Genomic DNA, 20,039 nt, shown 5'->3' on the forward strand with positions numbered 1-20,039 from the left:
CACATATAGAAAAAAGAATACACAGGCAAAATAAAGCTCCCGTGTTCCTAACACATCTTCCCAATCAGAATCTAAGTCTTCGGAGTCAGTAACTGAGTTATTAATATTTGTGCTTTTAACATTTTTCATTGTCCCCTTAAAGACGGTAGTTAATACTGCAATCGTGTTATAAGGATCCACAGAGGAACACGGAGCGTATGTTGCTGGGCCTTGAAGGCAGCTTGGCACCCGTGTAGAGGTGACCCACTTCGGGCTCCTGCTTCGGGAATGTTGTCAAGCAGGTCTGTTCACTGTACCTGTGCCTGTTCACAACCATGAAGCTCCTGGCAGTTAAAAGGGCTCCACTCTTACTTCTGGGGTTTAGTCCTAAGCCTGTGATGTGACAACCATTCCACCACTGGCAGTACTGGTACCTTGGCTATCTGTGTCACCCAAAAGAGTGACAGCTCCATTGGGACTGCCACCTGGCTGAGTGGTGGCAGGGTGTCAGCATTAGGAGCACAGGTCCTGATTTCAGCTGTGCTGACTGTGTTTAAAAATGTACATCTTGGCCCTGGTGAAATCCAGCATGTAAGGGACCTTGGACAGTGCCTTGCACTTTGTAAACTCTCAGTGAGAGTTAGCTTTGTTCTTTTTACTAACCCCCACTTTCCTATTGGCAAAAAGGGGTGGTGGTGATAGTATCTGCTTTGTAGAAATATTGTAAAGATAAAGGAAATAATTTATTTCATGTGAAGTGTGTGGGCCGGTGCCTAGAATTTAACTGGCAAAAATCTCTTAATTATATATATTCCATCACAGCTACCTAGTGCCCCTCCCTTCAGGAAAGGCAGCCACTGGTTCGCCTCTTCTGGGCTGATGCTGTGAAGGGTCCTTACAGATATCTCACTGCACAGAGAGGGCAGGCACCTCGCTCCCCCAAGGGTAGAGTTGGGATTCCAACCCAGGTCTTGTCATTTCCCTTTCTCTGAGTGTAAACCAGGCCACTGTGGGAAGGGCTTCAAGTCACACAGGATCCCAATGATAAGTTAACTCACAGATGAATTCTATCTCTCTTTTTTTTTAAATTTTATTTTGAAAGTATACAACAGAACAAGACAGAATAAAGCCAACTAAGATCGTACAGTGAAATTGGCACAGAACTTCACAGCAGGTTACCGGGATAACAGTAATAGGTATCACAGTATATTTTGTTATCTTTATAATAGTTGTTCTTTCAATCACGTATATCAAAATGAGATGAAATATAGAACACTATAGAACCCATCAAAACAGAATATTGAATAGAGCAGTACCGTCAATCAGAAAAGAGCAAAACAGCAATAAAAATATGTGCCTTCAAAGAGATGGCAGAAGGAAGTCCCCCCCCCCCCCAATTTGCTATGGTCAGCCTCACAGGAGACACTCAGATTTCTGGTTCCCACCCGATAATGGGCGGGGGGGGGGGGAGAAGGGGGATGGGGGAAGTGGGATATCCGACCCCAGGCTCACTACTGCCCAGCAGGGAGGCAGGCTGGTTGTTTGGTTTCACAGCATCCTCAGTTCCAACATGGTGGTATCTCAGGAGCTGCTGCTGGTTCTCCCCCTGGAGGGGCCGCAGTCTGCCAGACCACCACGGCTTACCAGGGAGGGGAGGTGCTTGCTTGGCTTCCCAGTGTCCTAAGTTCCAACATGGTGCAGATCTCAGGAGCTGCTGCTGGTTCTCCCCCTGGAAGGGCCGCAGTCTGCCACACTGCCTCCGCTTACCAGGGAGGGGAGGTCATTAATTCTATCTCTTGATGGTCCAGTTACTTATGCTGTGTATCCAGGTTCTGAGGAGGACGAAAATGTCCAATTTCAGAGAAGGGCGGATGGGCTACAGAGGTTGCCATTACTGCTGAAGAGGCCCTGGCAGCCAGCACCTGAGAAAGTTAGCTCATGGCCCAGAGGGAATAAAGCTGGGTGTTGAATATCCTCCAAGCCCTAGGTACAGAAAGGAGAAAGGAGGAGGGCTGCTGTCCTGCCTAGGCTGTGTGCCATTCCCATGTCCTAATTCATTAACTCTCTGCAAGAACCTGGGAGGCAGGTTTTCTTTTCTTGTTTTTCCTGAGACAGGGTCTCACTATGCATTTCAGACCTTAAGTTCACGATCCTCCTGCCTCAGCCTCCTAAGAGCTGGGATTACATGTGTATGTCACCGTGCCTGCTTAGTTTTCTTGAATTTTTTTCATATCCATGGGAAAACTAAATCAGGGAAGGAGTGTCCTGACATGACACAGGATGGATAGACCTGGGAATCCTATCTAGTTGGATTGGCTTGCTTTTTGGGGTACAGAATTTCTACAACCTAATTCCCAGATAGGGAATTAGGATGAAGCTGGATGAGGTAAAGACGGGTTTACCAGGGACTTTTTCCTACCACAGGCTGGGCTTTCAAGGGATTATCCTCTGAGGAGGTGCAATCCAAAAAAGGCCTAGCTCCAGCCTTGAGTCTCCGTGAAAGGCAGCATCACAGCTGCTTTTGAGTTTCCACCCAGTGACAAATCTCCGTTCAGTCTAGTAGTGGCCCAGCCCCAGGGCAACTCGATCTGTTATTAGTAGTGACTGTGACATGGGGCTGGGGTCGGTGCGCAGGTTTTAGTCTTACCTGTGCTGCTAGACGCTTGGGTGACTCTGGGCAAGGCTTTTCTCTCTGTGCCTCGGTTTTTTTTTTTTTTTTTTTTTTGGTCTTTTTCATTTTTATTGGTACCGGGGATCGAACTCACGACCACCTGCTTGCAAGGCAGGTACTTATGCCGCTGAGCTAAATCCTCAGCCCCTCTGTTTTAGTTTTAACTTTGTGATTTTTTTTTTAAGTTTTTTTTAACTTTTTATCCGCACCAGGGATCGAACTCACGACTGCCTGCTTTCCAGGCAGGTGCTTATGCCGCTGAGCTAAATCCCCAGCCCCTAGTTTTAACTTTGTTTAATACTGCTACTTTCGGGACTGCCTTTGGGTGGCCATGTAAATGAAAACCTTGGTTATTGAATACTCAGTGTGTGCTCAAGCATTATCTCATTTAATCTAGAAAGCACCCTTTGAAGTAGGTCTGAATGAACGGTGCCTACCCGAAAGGGTTGTCATGAAGGCTGAGTGAGTAAATATTTATAAGTGCTTTGAGCAGTTGCTGGTGCATAGGGAGTGCTCAATAAATAAGTTATTTTTCTTGTTTTCCCAGTGTAAACACTAGACCACAAAGAGCTTTAAGTACTTTGCCCAAGGTCAGAGTTTGGAAGATGGCAGCACCTGGAACCAAACCCAGGGCATCTGGCACCAAGGTCCTTTGCTCTTAACTGCTAGTGTGTGCTGCCTCTTGATAAGATGACACACAGGAGCAGTGCACCAGAGGGCAGTGGGGGCTGAGTGCAACAAGGCAGTACCCATCCCGAAGGCATGCCAATTCCACGGTTAAAATAGAGCACTGTGGGTGATAAACAGTCCTCTTGGTAGACTGAGCTTGGCCTTCAGGTAATTCGTTGGCCATGTCTCCTCTAAGCCGTGGTCTGGTTCTCAGAACTGCAGTCCCGGGTTCCACCAGGTGATACACAGAGGGGACCAGCAGTACAGGTTCACCAGGTGTTGATGATACGGAAGGTGGGGAGGAGACAGTTACGGAGCAGGTGTATGATCCCAGGACCGCAGTAGGGGTCTCAAAGACAGCGTCTGGGATTTGGCAGGGAGGTGAGCCACTGCTGGCTGAGGTCCAGCCTGAAGGTAGGAAGGAGGAATAATCCAGAGTCTTCCCTTCAGCTCTCTCCACTCTTCTGTGCTCCATAAAAGAATTCCAGGAGTGGGAGTGCATGGGCCAGGAAAGTATCTGGATAAACCAGCCCCGCCTCAGCAGGGAAACTAGGAAACTAGGAGGCTGGGAAGCCAGAATGTTGAGACAGGTGTTCTGAGAGGAGGGAGGGAGGGAAGTGTTTGAGAGGAGGAGAACTTGGGCCTTCCGGTGTAACTGCTGCCTGCTGCAGAGAGTAATTTCTGAGGACCAAATCCAGAATTCTGCTGTCTCCTAACTCGGCTGCATTAATTCCCACAAGGAGAACTTATGCAGTCCCAGCTTCTCCAGGAAGGAGGAACATGATGTAAGGCTGATTAACTATGCAAGCCTGGGTGAATTTTTTTTTAAGTAAGGATCTAAAACTTAATTCATGTCAGCTAATGTTGGCTGTGCCACATGCTCAGCATTTTTTTGTTTTGCTTTTGTTTGTTTTTACCTTTTTGTAAAAAGGGTGGAACCCAAAACCTTGTGCATGCTGGGTAAATGCTTTACCATTAAGCTACCCCCCCAACCTAACCACAACCCCTTTTAATAAGGTAGTGACTCTGAGTATCCCATGTTAAACATGAGGAAGCCGACTCAGAGGTTAGAGTTTGTGCCTAAGGACACAGAGCTGGTGGGGAGAGAATGTTTGCACTGGAACCCAGGTGGCTGATTCTGGAGCCCACAAGTTTTAGCCACCCTTGTGTATTCCCTGAGGTGAAGAACAATGCTGGTGGTGCTGATGGTGGCAGCTAACATGTGAAGGATGTAAGTTGAAGGTGCTGTGATTCTCACAGAGCACAGATGTCTTCCAGCCAATCACATTAACAACCCACATTTTTGAGGGCTTGTTGCATGCCAGGCAGGACCTTGGCTGAGAGCTTTCTGTGGGTTATGTCATTTAATCCTCACACTGCCCTGATGTGAGCAGGACTTCTCACACATTTCTTAGAGAAGGAAACACTTCTTTACAGACATGTAATATACCCACAGTTTAGACATGGCAGAGCCTGAGTTTCAGCCAGCATCCAGTTCCTGGCATTGAGGGTGACATCTGTCCTGCCTGTTCCTGATCCGTGAAAATGGCCATCATTGTCTTTTTTTCTTTCTGAACCTCTTCCCGCTGGATGTCTGTCCCTTCTCCCAACCCTGAGCCTTTTGCTTCAGGTTTACTGATCTTGCATCCTATGAGGCATCCCTGCATCCTCTAATTACCCACGGTTCACAGCCTTGGGGAGTGGCACAGCCACATACACTGTTGTGAAATGTCACAGTGATCTCTTTCCCTGCCCGTTTCGAGTGTAAGTCTTGCATTGCAGGCCAGATCCTGTGCTCTGGAGGGCAGCAATAGGCTTATTTGAATGTCATATTAGGTTCAGATGGGACAGGGCAGCTAGCGGTATACTTCACAGTTCGGTTACTTGGTGTGTAAACTGAAGTGAGGGTGAAAAGCAGAGAGAAGACTGGGAGTCAGGGAGCATCTCCAGGTCACCCGTGCAGCCCAGTGCAGGGGCAGCGCACAGGCCTCAAAGTCCTTACTTGGCAAGGGACTCAGAGCCTCCAAGGCCAGGCTCTGCACTCCCATCACTCCGTCTCAGCAACTGCACTTCATTCAAGCTACAGCGGCTTTCTTGTTTGTTTCTCAAATGCACCAATGCTGGACATGGTGCACACTTGTAACCCCAGCACTCGGGAGGCTGAGGCAGGAGAATTGCTGTGAGTTTGAGGCTTGCCTAAGTTACACAGTGAGTTTGAGACCAGCCTGAATGACAGAGCAAGACCCTGGCTCAAAAAGATTAAAACAAAACAAAAAACACCAAAAATCAAATACACCAACATCATCATCCTGCCTCAGAGCCAGAGCCTGTGTGCCTAGTATTCTCCAAGATCTGTACTTGGCTGGCGGCTCTCCCAAGCCCCCAGTCCCCCTTCCTAGGTCAGCATCTCAGAGGCTTCCCTTGGCCACCCTTCTGCTGGATTCCAGGGCCCTGCTGCTTTTTTCTGAATAATGGGAATCTCTGAAATGATACCATTAATTTGCTGCTGGATGGGTGGGAGGGATGGATGTCTTCCCTCTAGACTGGAGGGACAGGGCTCCCTCTGTGTCTCCCACTTCTTCAGGTGTGTTTATTAAAACTCCTAGCCATGTCTTTCCACCCTCAGCCCTGCTCACAGACCCCTGGACTTGTTAGATGAAGCACAAAGGGAGGAAAGAAAACCTCAGACATTGACACTTGTTTCCAGGCATGGGATAAGGGGCTGCCGGGAAGCGTGCAGCCAGAGGTGAAGGGGTGTTAGCGGTGGTTATGAAATCTCAGCTATGGGAACTATGTGTGCGAAACACCTGGGGGCAGGAGGAACCAGCCTGCCCATTGTGCCTGGGTGGGAAGGAGAGGTTGGCGGAAGGAGTGGACAGCTTTGGCTTTCGGTCGGCTCAGCTGTCCCTTGGAGGCAGAGGGTGGGTCTGGGGCCAGTGGCTTGTTGGGAGGTAACAAGGAGGTCACTTCAGTAGGGAGTGCTGGGAACGTGGAGATGAGATAGGTTACCTGTTAAGTCCCAGGAGAGTCACCACCGGCACTGCACTTGGCAGATGGCTTTCCGCTCCACCTCACATTGCCTCCTTGGAAGAGATACCTCATCTGAATACAGAATGACTGCCGTGGCCCTGTATCCCTGGAGCCCTGCCCTTTGACTCCCTTTGGAAAAAACAACCAGCTGCCTGCCGCTGAGAGGAGGCCAGGGGCTGCGTTCAGCCTTCCCTAACAGGTGTGCCTGGGTACCCTTTATGAGGTGCACCTGGCAGGACCTACCTATCTGCACAGCCACACATCCGGGCTGTCTTCCCAGGAGGGCCCGTTGTGAAACATTCAGGAATGTTTGTGCTTCTTCCGAGATTTGTAATTAAGAAGCAGCCGAACTCGCTCTTGCTTGGCACTCTGCCCTCGGTCCCTCTCCCCACTCTGGCATCTGGGTCATTTTCTTTCCCGATTGGGGTTTGGAGGAGCTCAGGACAGAGAGGCTGGAAGCAGAGACTGACCAGACCTGGCTGGATTAAGGGGGTCAGGGCTGGGAGTTCCTGGCAAGCCCCTGGGTCCTGGCCACATCTGAAAGCAAATACAGTATCTCTTCCCAGCTCACATTCTTGGCACCCGCTCACGGTAGAACACTGCAGCCAGGAGCTCCCACAACTCCCCAGGCGGGACAACTGGTGTCCATGGACAGTCGGTTCTGCTCTCAGCGGCAGGAAGAGTGAATGTGTGTGTGTGTGTGTGTGTGTGTGTGTGTGTGCGCGTGCGCGTGTGCCCGCACACAGGCATAAATCCCCGCGCTGCTAAAACACTTGCCTTTATCCTGATTCTTTGAATGACACGTCTCTGCACACTGAATAATTCATCTCCCTTTTGGCATTTGTTCCAGAGAAAATCTTGCTGTCCAGATTGCTTGTGAAGTTGCATAGTTCTTTCCCATAGCAGCTTTCCTCTTTCCCATGGCAGCGCGCTGAGAGGCAGCCTCTGCTTTTCCCCTCTGAGGATGCATCCGGATATCAAACCCAAAGGCTCCTTTCTCCTGCTCTGGGTCGTTCCCCTGGCTATCTTTTCCTTATGCCTCCAGGGCACCTGTCTGCATTTTCTGCAAGTGGGAATCGGCCTCTGAGCCCTGTCTGTCACACTGCTGATGCTGTGTGGCTTTTATTTGCCTGCGCTCTGACTTCTCACCATGTGAAGCTGGCTCAGTCAGTGGAGTTAATGGTTTTCTAGAGAAGGGATGCGTGTTTGGCCTTTCAGTCCTGCACCTTACACCCATTCCTAGCACACATGGCAGGGCTCAGGGAATCATTTGTATTGACAACTCTGAAACATTTCATTGTCTTTTCATTAAGAAATTATGCACTATGAGTTCACTGAGTATATTTGTACCCATTCATAGCTATGGAAGGGACCCAGAGCATAAAGTCCTGGTACCTATTCCTGTATCAGACATCCCATGGTTCAGTGTCACCCTGTGCCTCTAGAGTAGCTTGTTCCATGTTCCAGATTTTTCTGAGGCTCACCTGGTTTTGTGAATTTTTATTAGCAGAGCTTTGGTTTTAAGAGTCTAATGGTGGGGCATCAGGAGGTATAAACCTTTGGGACTCAATAACTATGTAATATGCAGTATATTTTCTCATTTGCAAAACTGAGTAAGAGCCCCTGCTACCCAGAGAAGGGAACATGATATACATACCATGCTTTCCAGGTCTAGATTTAGCCATTATTAAATATTTTAACTATAAATAATGCATAAACATTACAGCACATTTAGTTTAAAAAGAAGTTAAAATTGCATTTAAGTCTGTGTACTTCTGACATTTCAACATGTTTTATTACACACACACAAACACACACACATTTTAGGCAAAATATCAGCACTTACAGATTCCAATTCCAGCACTCATGTTGAGGTAGGAGAAATACTGTAAGTTCAGGGCCAGCCTGGGCTACATAGTGAGTTCAAGGCCAGCCAGTGTAACATGGTAATAATCACCAGTCACCAAAATTAATACGTAATTCATACTGTAACAGAATTCTGTAGCTTTTTTCTTTCACTAGTCTTTCCTCTCTACACCCATTCCTTTCCATACACTGAAGGTTCTAGGGAATCATTCGTATTGATGACTTTGAAAGTTTTGATTGTCTTTTCACTAAGTAAAGTGAGAGTATTTCCAAATTAGCAGTATTCTTTTGTTCCTAGTTAATTATTTTATTCCACCATTCTACAAATACTTAAAAAGCACCAGTTGTGCCGGACATAGGATTCTGTTGCTTGGATGCACTGTCGATTAAAATCTTTAATCCTTGGGCAGAGTTTCAAAAGATGAAGATTGTTATGCAGATTCAGGAGAGCTGTTGAGCGGAGACATGTGTTCTTGGTTTTCTGGGGTACAAACTGTGTAGTAAGATTTCCGTCTCTGCTGGCAGGTGGGAATTCTCAGGGCAGAATGCAGGGGAGAGATGGAGCCAGGAGGAGGGGGTTTTCCTGGGACCCTGAGCCTTCCTGTTCCCTGGCGGATGTACCTGTGTCGGTAACAGAGCAACTCACCTTGGATGGTGTTTCTGTGTGCAGAGCTTTTCTTCAGAGATCCTTTGAAAGATCTGTTGGACAAAATCACGTTGAATGATGTATACAACTCTTGGTCCCTGCACTTCATTCCCACTAAGGAAGAAGAATCAACTGCTTAAGGACGCTTGAGCAAGGGAAGGCACTGAGAGCAGTGGCCTCTCTGGTTCCTAAAGTCTGGGCAGGTTGTGGAGTGATGAGGTGGGCAGGCTACGCTGGTCACAGCTCTGTGGGAAATGGCCAGATTGCCTGGGACAGATGCACCTGAGCAAAGAGCATTTTGGGCTGTCAAAAGGTCTTTGCTGCCTGTTTTCCCATTTTTCCCTCGTGTGTATCAATCAATCTGGTGGCTTGTGATTTTCCGTGGTCCTTAGGAGATGGCTGAGAATGTCGCCTTTGAAGAGAACTCAGTCCTTGGGCAGGGTACACTGGAGACAGACTGCCCTGATTGAATTTCAGCCTTTGTTACCAACACTGAGAGTGCAGTATTGTGTAGTCTTTGTTAGCTTGAGTTTGCCACTCTGGTCAGTAGAGGCAGTAACTCATGTTTTTGAGGCCTTCTTCACACCAGCATCTGTGTTAAATGTTTAACTCACAATTGTAACCTTATTTAATCCACCTAACCATCTGGAGGTTCATTATAGTATTATCCTCATTTTACAGACAGAAAAAAAAAGGCCTCTGGGAGTTTAACTAAGTTGTCTGACTCATACAGCTAACAACTGATGCCTATCCCCATTTCCCCAGTACTGGAGACTGAGTCAGGACTGTGGCACATTCCCACATTTTGCTACTCACTAAATTTCCTAGGGCAGCCTCAAACTTGTGATCCTTCTGCCTCACGCTCCTAGAATGCTGTTATTACAGATGTGTGCTTACCAGGCCTAGCGGAAGTGATGCTTATTGGATCCTTAGTGTAAGCGCCTTGTCTGTTACACCTAAATATATACCACCGGCCCATCCTCATGAACTCAACAGTCTTTCTCAGTGCCACCTGGCTCCCTTGCTTTGGACCTGTGGTGAAGCAGCACAGCATGTAGGAGTGTGTTCACATTATGCCTAGGAAGCAAAAGCAAGGAAGAGTAACAGGCTGGGGTCCTGGGGTCCCGCTACACCATGTGACCTGAAGACCCCCCACTAAGTCCCACCTCCTGAGGGCTCCTCTGTTGTCTCCAAATAGTGTCAAGCCAGGAACCACTAACACATGGCCCTTTGAGGACTATTCCACATCAAACTGTGGCGTGAGTTTAAGAGGGAAGGAGATGGTACAGAATAAGAAAGAGAATAGTTTTCTTTGATCAAGGAAACCCTTGATCAGAAATCCTAGACCCCATCCCACTCATCACCCTTCTTGTCCCATTGCACCTCAGTTTGCCAATCCACAGAAAAGGTATGGAGCAGAGTCTTCTGGACTTCTAGAGCTGAGAGAGGGAGAAGAGGAATATTAGAATCAGTATTTTAGACAAGGCAGCAGTGGGAGGAAACCATTGTGGCCACTTCAGCTAAGTCCCATGTGGCTGCTTCCTGGCTCTCATGGCTAATATACTGGACAAATGATACAGTGTCCAGTCTTGACAAGCCTTTGTTGGCTTATTTGGTTAATCTATTTGTCTGTTTGCTTTTGTCAGTAAGTCTTGGTGAGTACCACCCCATTCGTTCCCCCCATGTTAGGGACCTAAAGAGTGGTTATTGCCAAAAGATCAATTTGTCCAGGACTGTCACAGGGAGGACAGCAGTAGGTGCAGGCATTTGGGAATCAATTCACTCAGCAAATAAATCCCGGTCACTGGCCAGATGCTCAGAGATAGAGCATCTGCTGTTCTTGATGTTGTAATAAGCCAGCTTTCCGATGGGCAAGTGGGCATGACAAATGCAGTGGAGAGCCAGGCTCCAGCTGGGAGGTGGAATGGGCCGGCGAATTGCAGGTGGAGTAGCCAGAGAGGGTTGGAATCCAAGTCAAGAAGCTAAGACTTGGGCTCACTTAGACATGCAGCAATAGAGGTCCAAAGAAGGAGGATGACTTACTCAAATCACTACCATGTCAAAGACAGAAATCAGAACCAGAGTGCAGGTTCTCTGCCTCCTTACCAGAGAGGCAGAGAGTCTGCACAATGTCTTTACCTCCCCACAAACAAAGGGTCAGCAGAGCTGGTGCCACAGCACAGAACGTCAGGACCTGTTGGGCCGGTCTGGAGGAGCAGCGTGTTGCAGAAGCTCGGCTGTTGCAGGCTGATGGAGTCTGTGTCTCCTTTCCCTTTCCAGGTACACCAAACCGCTCACCTTTGCTGACTGCATTAGTGACGAGTTGCCGCTAGGATGGGAAGAAGCCTATGACCCGCAGGTTGGAGATTACTTCATCGACCACAACACCAGTAAGTTCCTGGCGGTCCTGCCTTTTCTTGTGCGCCTCCTGCTAGCAGTCCACCCTTCTACATCGTCCTCTCCTCCCAAGTCTGTAGGAGCCATCAGTGGAGTTCTTGAAGCCAGGCTGTGTTTTGTTTTTCATAAATGTAGAGATGTCACTGTAGATATAGATAGATAATATATTCTCATGTAAAAATAACAGTTTAGAAGAATTTTTAAAAATAGAATCTAGAAATCCTCTGATTCAATCCATCCATCCCTCTGATTTTACAGAAGCAATATCGCTAACAATTTCTTGTATCATTTCAGAGCTTTTGCAATCATGTGTGTGTGTTTTTATGTATGTGTGTATATATGCATTTCCTATACATATGAATTTATGTATGCTCATCTAGTTTTCCCCCCATAAAGTATCAATATGCCCTTGTCACTGCAGACTGTATTGGAAGAGAGCAATTCAGTCCCCTGCAGCACATGTGCATCCGTGCCCTGATAGATGGGCGTGCGTGTGTGTCACCATTCAGGCTACTCTCCTCTCTGAGATCTCAGCAGTCCGATCAGGTACAGAGATTCCCAGTAGATCTATGACAGGACTATGGTGGAAGGATTAGGAAGAAGCTTATTGTCTGAGACAGGTGGGGGAAACCCAGGGAGCGATCCCCAGCTGTGAAGAGTTGATACATGTTTGGGCTTCATCTGTGCTGCCACTCTCATAGCCATGACCATGCTTGTCCTTCCCAGGACCCCTATTTGCTGCCCTGTTAGTCTGTGTTGTATACAAGAAAAGGATTTTGCCCGCCACAGTGGCTCATGCCTGTAATCCCAGCACTCGGGAAGCTGAGGCAGGAGGATCGTTGCAAGTTCGAGACCAGCCTGGGCTACAAAGTGAGCTCAAGGCCAGCCTGAAATGCACAGTGAGACCCTGTTTCAAAAAACATTTTTTAAAAAAAAAAGAGGAAGAAAAGGATTTCCCTGTCTTCTTCCAGCTTTCTAAATTGGGAGGGTTCCCTTGACTTTTCAGGTAGGAGGAAAGTAGGAAGAAGTGGGAAGTGCCTGGCCAAGCCTGAAGGCTGAGAACAGGGCCCAACTTCTTTTTTTTTTTTTTTTTTTTTTTTTTTTTTTTTTAATTTTTTTTAAAATTTTATTTAAGGAGAAAAGAAAAAAAAGCAGAGAAAGGGTACAAGTTATACAGATTTGCAGAAAAAAAATGAACAGTAGGAAATTACTAGTTAATGGATTACATATTGTCATCTTAGAAATAATTGTTCAAGTCACAAAATTAAAGCTTGTAAAGTGGACATTCCATCAATGATACTGCAAACAGTTCTGTTCAATGATCCAATAAAACTCTGTGATATCATTTTCTATCTTATACACTTAAATATACATGCAGTTATATAGTACAGAGCACTTTCTTTTCCTCTCTTTTGTACAATGACTATTACACATTTTGGGTTTCATTGCTCCCATGGTTCTTATTACTTTTTTTTTTTTTTTTGGAAGAGAGTAAAACCAAATGTGACATAACAGAACAGAATCGGTCAAGTCAAAAGGGTGGACATAATAGATAATGTGAAAACATAATACAAGGTGATCAACAATGGTTACCATAATGCCTCCCGCTATCTCTAATAGAATTGCCTATATTGTTAGTTACAATACAATTGAACAAAACAGTAAAGAATAAAACCGACAAAACCAAAACATTGGAGACATTGTAGGTCTTCAAAAATAGATAAAAGTCAATGAGAATGGGCGTCATAATGAATCTCATTATCTTCACAGCTGATGCCTAAATTTTCGAACCTGATACTATCCAGCAAAACAGAATGGGGGAACATCAGTTAAAAACCAGATGGTGAGAGTAATACAGGGCTTTAAATCGAGGTAATGGAAAGTCAAAGTGGGTTACTATAATATATCCTGCTATTTTTTTCCTTTAATTAAAAGGATAAAAATAAAAAAGTAAATAATGGAGTGGAGATTGAGATAAAAGAGGGCATAACAACGAAACAGCGCAGATCAAAACATAACCATTTAAGCAGAATAGTGTTTCACCACCAGATAATCCTGACCTAAAAGTAGTTACCATATTATCTCTTTCCTTGAAATCCTTGAGTACAACTTCGTATACTGTAGCATTAAGTATATCAAAACAATGTAAAACCATTCAAGAGAATGACAGCATTACAGAGTATTTAGAATCGACTAACAGAAAATGAACAATGGTTTCTGTATAATCTCCTTGTCTTTAAAAGGTTTTTGCTTATACTATCATACATAATAAAATCCAGTAAGATACAACCTATTTGGACCATTGGAGACAGAAGGACAAAAGCTAGATGAGACTTCAAAACAAGATGATACTAAATCAGTATTACCTATTAAGATGTCATTTTCTCCAAAATAGCTGTTCCTATCATCCAATCTTCTCTGCCTCATTTCTGTTGAGCTCTTATTCTGTCAGTAGCTGTCAGTTTGTCTTCTTCACTTTGTTCTCTGCTCCATTCGTTGTGGCCTCCATTATTTCTGGATTCTTTGTATTTTTCTTTTTTTAGAATATCCTGCAATACTCTCTGTAGAGTTGAATTGGTGGTTGCAAATTCCCCCAGTTCCTCTTTATCCTGGAAGCACCTTGTTTTTCCATCAATTTCGAGGGACAGTTGTGCAGGATATCTCAATCTTGGCTGGAGATTATTATCTTTCAAAGCTTGAATTATTTCCCCCCAAGCTCTTCGTGATTTGATGGTTTGTGCAGAGAAATCTGCTGTAATTCTGATGGGTGCTCCCTTGTAAGTGGTCTGCTTCTTGTCTCTGACAGCTTTTAATATTCTGTTCTTGTATTGAATTTCTGGAATTTTTATTATTATATGCCTGGGTGTTGCTCTGTTTGGGTTGTAGGTAGCTGGGGTCCTGTATGCCTCATACATCTGAGTATCTTTACCTTTTGCTAAATTAGGAAAATTCTCCTGGATTATTTCTGTGAGTAGCTTTTGTAGTTCATTTGTTTGTGTCCCTACTTCTTCTTTTATGTTCTTAATCCTTAAGTTATGGCTCCTCTTATCATCTTCTTGTCTTTGTATTATTGCTGTTTGTTTCTTTGTTATTTTTAAGAAGTTTTTCATTTCATTCTCCCATATTACAATTCTGCCCTCCAGTTCAGATAGTCTGTCCTTAGTTTCTTTCAAGCTGTTATGCCAGTCTTCTATAGACTTCTTAGTTTCTTGGTAGTCCCTTTGAACCTGCTTCACGTATTCTATGCTTTCCCTGTTTTCTCCATCAAACACTTCTCCCCTCTTTTTCTGTTCTTCCATTCCACCATCTGTTTTTTCTTGGGTGGTGCTTAGTATTTCTCTAACTATTTTGCATACTTCTAGCTTCAGATCGTTGATAACTTCATTCCTGAATTGGTCTATGAGGCTCTCTATATGGCGCCTTATGTGTAATGGTGCGGTGTCTGTTATTGCCTGTTTCTCAGAATTGGGGGCCGAGGAGCCTTTCTTGTTGCTGCCTCTTCCCATATTCTCTGTTCCTTATGTATGCAAGCTTATATGAGAGGCCTAGCTTCTCTCTCTGTCAGCCACAGCCTGATCGAATTGCGCCGGTTAGGTGTTTCCACTCACTGCTGCACACCAGGCAGCCTACGCGGGGGCCCGCCCCTCCCGGCCTCCGTCAGGCTCTGGGATCTGGGTTGGGCCAGCCTACGGGGTCCGCCGGCAGCGTCACGCAGGCCAGGCACTTTTCACCAATCCCGCCCGACAGGGGAATGTGTGGCTGGAGTCGCCAGCGCGCCCTGCTCCCGCAGGACTGCCCGGGCCCAGAAAGTCCGCTGGAGTCAAACTGTGGTGGAGTGTCAGTTTCTCTCACTCACCTCGCCACAAGTCAGAACATGCCTCCCTGCCTGTCCTGTTTTCGACTCCGTTCACAGACTCCCGTTCTCAGAGTTTCCGTGCGTCTCTCTCCTTGCCGAGCCGATGTAGAGGCAGCCAGCCACCGCGCGGCGGGAAACCCAAATGGCGTGGGGTCCAGCCTCAGCAGCGAGGCTTTTCTGTTCCTGTTTTAGGACCAGGACTGCATTCCGAGTTGGTTTCTCTCAGCCGAGTTCGTTCCTGAGTCAGCAGAGCATAACTCCACCTGCTTATGTCTCTTTAGTCCGCACCATACCTGGCTTCTGAGCCTAGTTTTCAGAGAGCCTCCGGTAGTTGCTGTTATCTGTCCGCCATGTTCTCCCGGAAGTTTTCAGGGCCCAACTTCTGAGTTCCCATTTACTGAGCGTGCTCTGTGCCCTGGGCGCGTGGTAGGCACTTGCTAGCCACTATCTCATTTAGCCCTCCCTCCAAGCCTGTGTAGTACTGTGATGATCGTCCCTATATTATAAGTGGGATTCAGAGGTAGCAACTGGCTGTCATAGATTCAGAGCTAAAACGGGGCTGAGCTAAGATTTGAACTGGTGCTGGGGTTGCAGTTGTGCTTCTCTACCAACTCCCTCTTCCGAGTTCCATTTATCTATTACTACAAGTTCTTCTAGAGTACACTGTGCCTCATTCATCTCTGTAGTCCCAGGCCGTTACTTGGTAAGGCACATAGTAGGTGTGCACTCAACCTTTGCTAAATAGAAAAGAGCGTATGTGCATGGATACATGCGTAAGTGGATGGGTGAGCAGACTGTTGTTGGCACCAAAGTGTAGACAGTTTCTGAGAGACAGCTAATGGCATTAATTGCATTGTTGGGGGTAGCAGAGGTTTTTATTAGCACTCATGATTGCATACTGGGTAATGAGAGGTAAATATGCCTAATTGAGTGTGTATGGGGAATGAGGTTAATGCTTGAAGGACTGTATGGGATGCTGGGTTAAACACTGATGTACAGGCACCCTAATCAGTCCTTTCCTGTTTTTAATTGCTGAGAGCATCCCCCTCATTAAAATCTCGTGGGAGGAGTGGGATTTTCAAGGTGATTCTGGGAGTTGCTGGGGAAATAGCTCGGAGTAGCGGACTGCAGCAGAGTTTATTCTCCAGGGGAAATGGCAGAGTCTGGGGGGCTGTGTGTGCAGGAGTTGGGTGATTAAGTGGGACAGCAACAGGAAAAGTGCTTTCTGGTCGTTTTACCAGCTGTCAGGCTCCTGGTTTCCCTTCGGTTTGAAGGTGAAGGTCATGGGGTGCCTGATGGTGTAGCCTCTGTAGGTGGGGCAGTTGACACAGTGTGAATATGACCAATGAATCCCAAGCATTCAGAGCCTTGGACTTGGACCAGTCTTATATATGTATTGTACATGGACTGAAATTCTTAAGAATTATACACCCAATGTAACCAAATAATAGTTCGCTCATAAATTCACCATCCAACTTTCATTTGTTCAACAAATATTTATCTACTGCGTGTTCTGAAAGCTTGGAATATAAGAGACAGCAAAATGGCAAAGATCCTTACAGAGATTTCATTTTGGCAAGAGAGACAGAAAATGCACTAAATAAGTAGATTATTTCATATGTTAGAAAATGTTCAGTGCCTTTGGGAAAAAGAGCAGAGTGTGGGGGCCAAGGTGTGCCGGGAAGACGAGGGAAGGGTGGTAGTAATGATGATATGTAATCTGGTCCTCGATGGAGAAAACCTTACTGAGCAATGAGATCTGAGCTAAGACTTGATGGAGGTGAAGAAGCCTTTCAGGTTGATAGGATGCATAGAGCAAAAGCTCTAAGGTGTGATCACATTTAGTTCTTCGCAGGTAGAGCAAGGAGGTAGGTGTGCATACAGCACACAGTATGAGGATCACTGTCAGATGGGAGCAGGGTGCAGATCGGGTGGAGGCTTTTACTCTGTGTGAGATAGGAGCCAATGCAGTTTTAAGCAGACGAGGGACTTGATCTCACGTACGTCTTAAAAGGGTCCGTCTGGCTGCTGTGCTGAGAATAGACCTTATGAAGGCAAGTGCTCAAGCAAGAAGAGATGTGAGAGACAGTTGTCATGGTCCAGCAATCCCAAGCTGGGCCTGTTTGGGACTGATGAGATGCAGGAGGATGCTGGATGTATTTTGCAGATAGACAGCTAGCAGGATATCCTGACAGATTGCATGCAAGGTGGGAAAGAAAATGAAAGGAGACTTTTGGGGCCTGAGCTGCTGGAGAGATGGAGTTGATTTCCATCAATGGAGAAAGCTGCCAGAGGGGAGTGGGTTTAGCAAGGTAAAACAGGTTTTATTTGGGCATGGTGAACCTTTGGTGCTTGCTACACATCTGTGAGACGTTGCTATTTGACTTGGGAGCCTGGAGTTTGAGAGAGATGTGAGCTGAAGTTATATATTTGAGAGACATTAGCATATAGTATAGTTATTATTTAATATGTGAAATTGGACGAGATTCCCCAAAGAATAAAGTCAGAGAAGGGAACCAAAGGTTGAACTATTGGGTCCTCAGAGGTTGAGAAGAAGAGGAAAACTAGTGATGATTCTGAAAAAAGAGTGATCAGAAATCTGGGAGGGAAAACAGAATTAAGCCTGGTGAGCACAACCTATGAAGGACACAGCCATCAGGGTTGTCACATCCTGTGGTAGGTCAAGTGCAAGAGGACCAAGAAGGGGTCAGTACATTTAACCATCTGGGTGCTCATGGTGACCCTGGCCTTGAAGGGCAACCTTAAACAAGGACTAGGGGCAAAAGTCTGAAAGAAAACAAGGAGAGGAAGCAAAAAATACAACTCTTTCCAAAACGCAGCCCATTTTCCTTTTGTTTGTTTGTCCAGAGATTGAACTCATGACCTTGCACTTGCCAGGCAGGCGCTTATACCGCTGAGCTAAATCCCCAGCCCCTATTTTCCTTGTTTTATATATCACCATTCAGTAGGCCCACTACTGACTATGTGTACTGTATGGTTTTCATCAGAGATGTGTTATGGATCCTGGTGTTTCTCTTCATGTTACATGATGATTATTGGAGGGATCTTACATAGCCTTCATAGTTACCATTTTTATCACATCGATGCGTTTTATGTGGGTTGTAGGTCTGCATATATTTATGGATGCTGTGTGACGATATCTGAACACACAAAGCTAAAGTGCTGCTTGCCCCTGTTGCTACCTTTTAGGCTATCTTCCTGTTGCTTATGATTATGAGTAAATAAAGAATCTTTGTATATGCTTAATTTTCTATAGATGCATTTCTAAGGACAGTCAGCCTGTCCTGTCCTGCATCTGTACTGGGCATGTACCTGCTTTTTTCCTTGCCATTATTTCTTAAACAATATAACAACAATTTGCTCAGCAATTGCATTTACTAGGTATCGTAAATAGTCTAGAAAAGATTTGAAGTATAAGGGAAAATGTGCATGGGTTATACTGTGTATCATCCACTCTCCAACAATGCTGGGGGGCGGGGTTTTAGTTCAGTGACACAAGTGCTTGCCTGGCAAGTGTGAGGTTATGAGTTTGATCCCCAGTACCAAAACAAACAAACAAACAGTCAACCAATGCTGGGCATGAAATGCAAAGCTTCACACATTCCAGTCAGGCTCTTTAACAATGAATAAACTATATCCATATTCCCTAGTTCTCCTTCATTTTATATAAGAGATTTGAGCACTAGGGTGGTTTGGTATCCCCAGGGATCCTGTAACTCATCCCTGGATTATTAAAAGTTGTATAGAATTAGAGTTTTGGGCACCTATTCCTGGATTAATGAGTATTCCCAAAGTTTGTAACAGTATTTGCCAGAAAGCATAAGGGTGCTGGTTTTCTCTTATCATCATCAGAATGAGGCCATTTTCATTTCTTTTGATTTTTGATACATGTATCATCTGTTTAGCCTGTTACTGCATTGTTTTCATTTGCATTGCTTTGCATGGTAACAAATGTTGGCTGTTTTCCGATGTCCAGTTGTTTCGAGACAATTACTTTTGTTGTTGCAGCTCTTAGGAAGTACAGTACTGGCAGCCTTGGGGGTGCATTTGCACTGTGTGGAAAGCAGGTGTGTGGCGTGTGTAGGAAGGAGGCATGTGGTGGGTAGGGCTCCTGAGCCGAAGGAGGAGATACGGGTTTGGAGCCCGGGATGGAGACATCAGCAAGGTGGTCCACCATGATGCCTGGACTAAATCAGCTGAATGTTTGTTGGAAGTGACTTCCATTTGGGAAAAGAAAGAACAGCATGGGGAAATAATGTTTCAGGATGTAAACAATATAGTATACTGAGTTATTGAATTGTGTCTATGTATGTATAACTTTAACAAATAAGAAGGAAGAATAGCCCAGGTTACCTCCGAGAGCCTGTCCAGGTATAAAGTTACGTGTATTGGTGAAATAAACTTGAGAAAGAAAGTAAAGAGCTGGGCAGTGACCAGCTCAGAAATGATAGCACTTAGCACAACTTTTGAAGCAATAAGGGAGCTTTTAAAAAGTGCACTGTCCCTAAAATACAGACCTTTCCACAGTGGCCGGTACAGCTGGTATCCACATGAAAAAAGAAAACAACGCATCTCCGCTTCTACCCCTACCTCACACCGTGTGGGAAAATCAACTCAAAACGGATCATAGATCTAAACTTAAATACCAACACATGTAGGAGAAAACACAAGGGAAAATCTGTAGGATTTATTTATTTATTTTATTTTGGGGGTTGACTTTTTTTGTAATTTGTAAGATTTTAGGGTAAGCAAATTTTTTATAGACAATTTGCCAAAGATACATAAAAGAAAAATTGATAGATTGAGCTTCATCAAATTTCCAACTCTAGTTTTCTAGGACTGCCTTTGAGAAACTGAAATAGGAAGCCAGTAAAAAGAGAAAATATTTGCAATACATGTATCTG

At 45.4% G+C, this 20,039-nt stretch overlaps 1 protein-coding gene across 1 annotated transcript in view; it reads left to right on the top strand.

The window, feature by feature from the left end:
• Positions 1 to 20,039, top strand: part of Wwc1 (WW and C2 domain containing 1) — a 156,726-nt gene that overhangs the window by 63,192 nt on the left and 73,495 nt on the right. Inside the window, exon 2 of the mRNA XM_003473184.4 lies at positions 11,142 to 11,251. Within this exon, the coding sequence (XP_003473232.2) occupies positions 11,142 to 11,251 (110 nt within the window). The remainder of the gene's footprint in view (positions 1 to 11,141; positions 11,252 to 20,039) is intronic.

Source organism: Cavia porcellus, unplaced genomic scaffold (assembly GCF_034190915.1).
Source record: "Cavia porcellus strain 051 isolate PalLab524CR breed Dunkin Hartley unplaced genomic scaffold, mCavPor4.1 scaffold_19, whole genome shotgun sequence".
NCBI classification, from domain to species: Eukaryota; Metazoa; Chordata; class Mammalia; order Rodentia; family Caviidae; genus Cavia; species Cavia porcellus.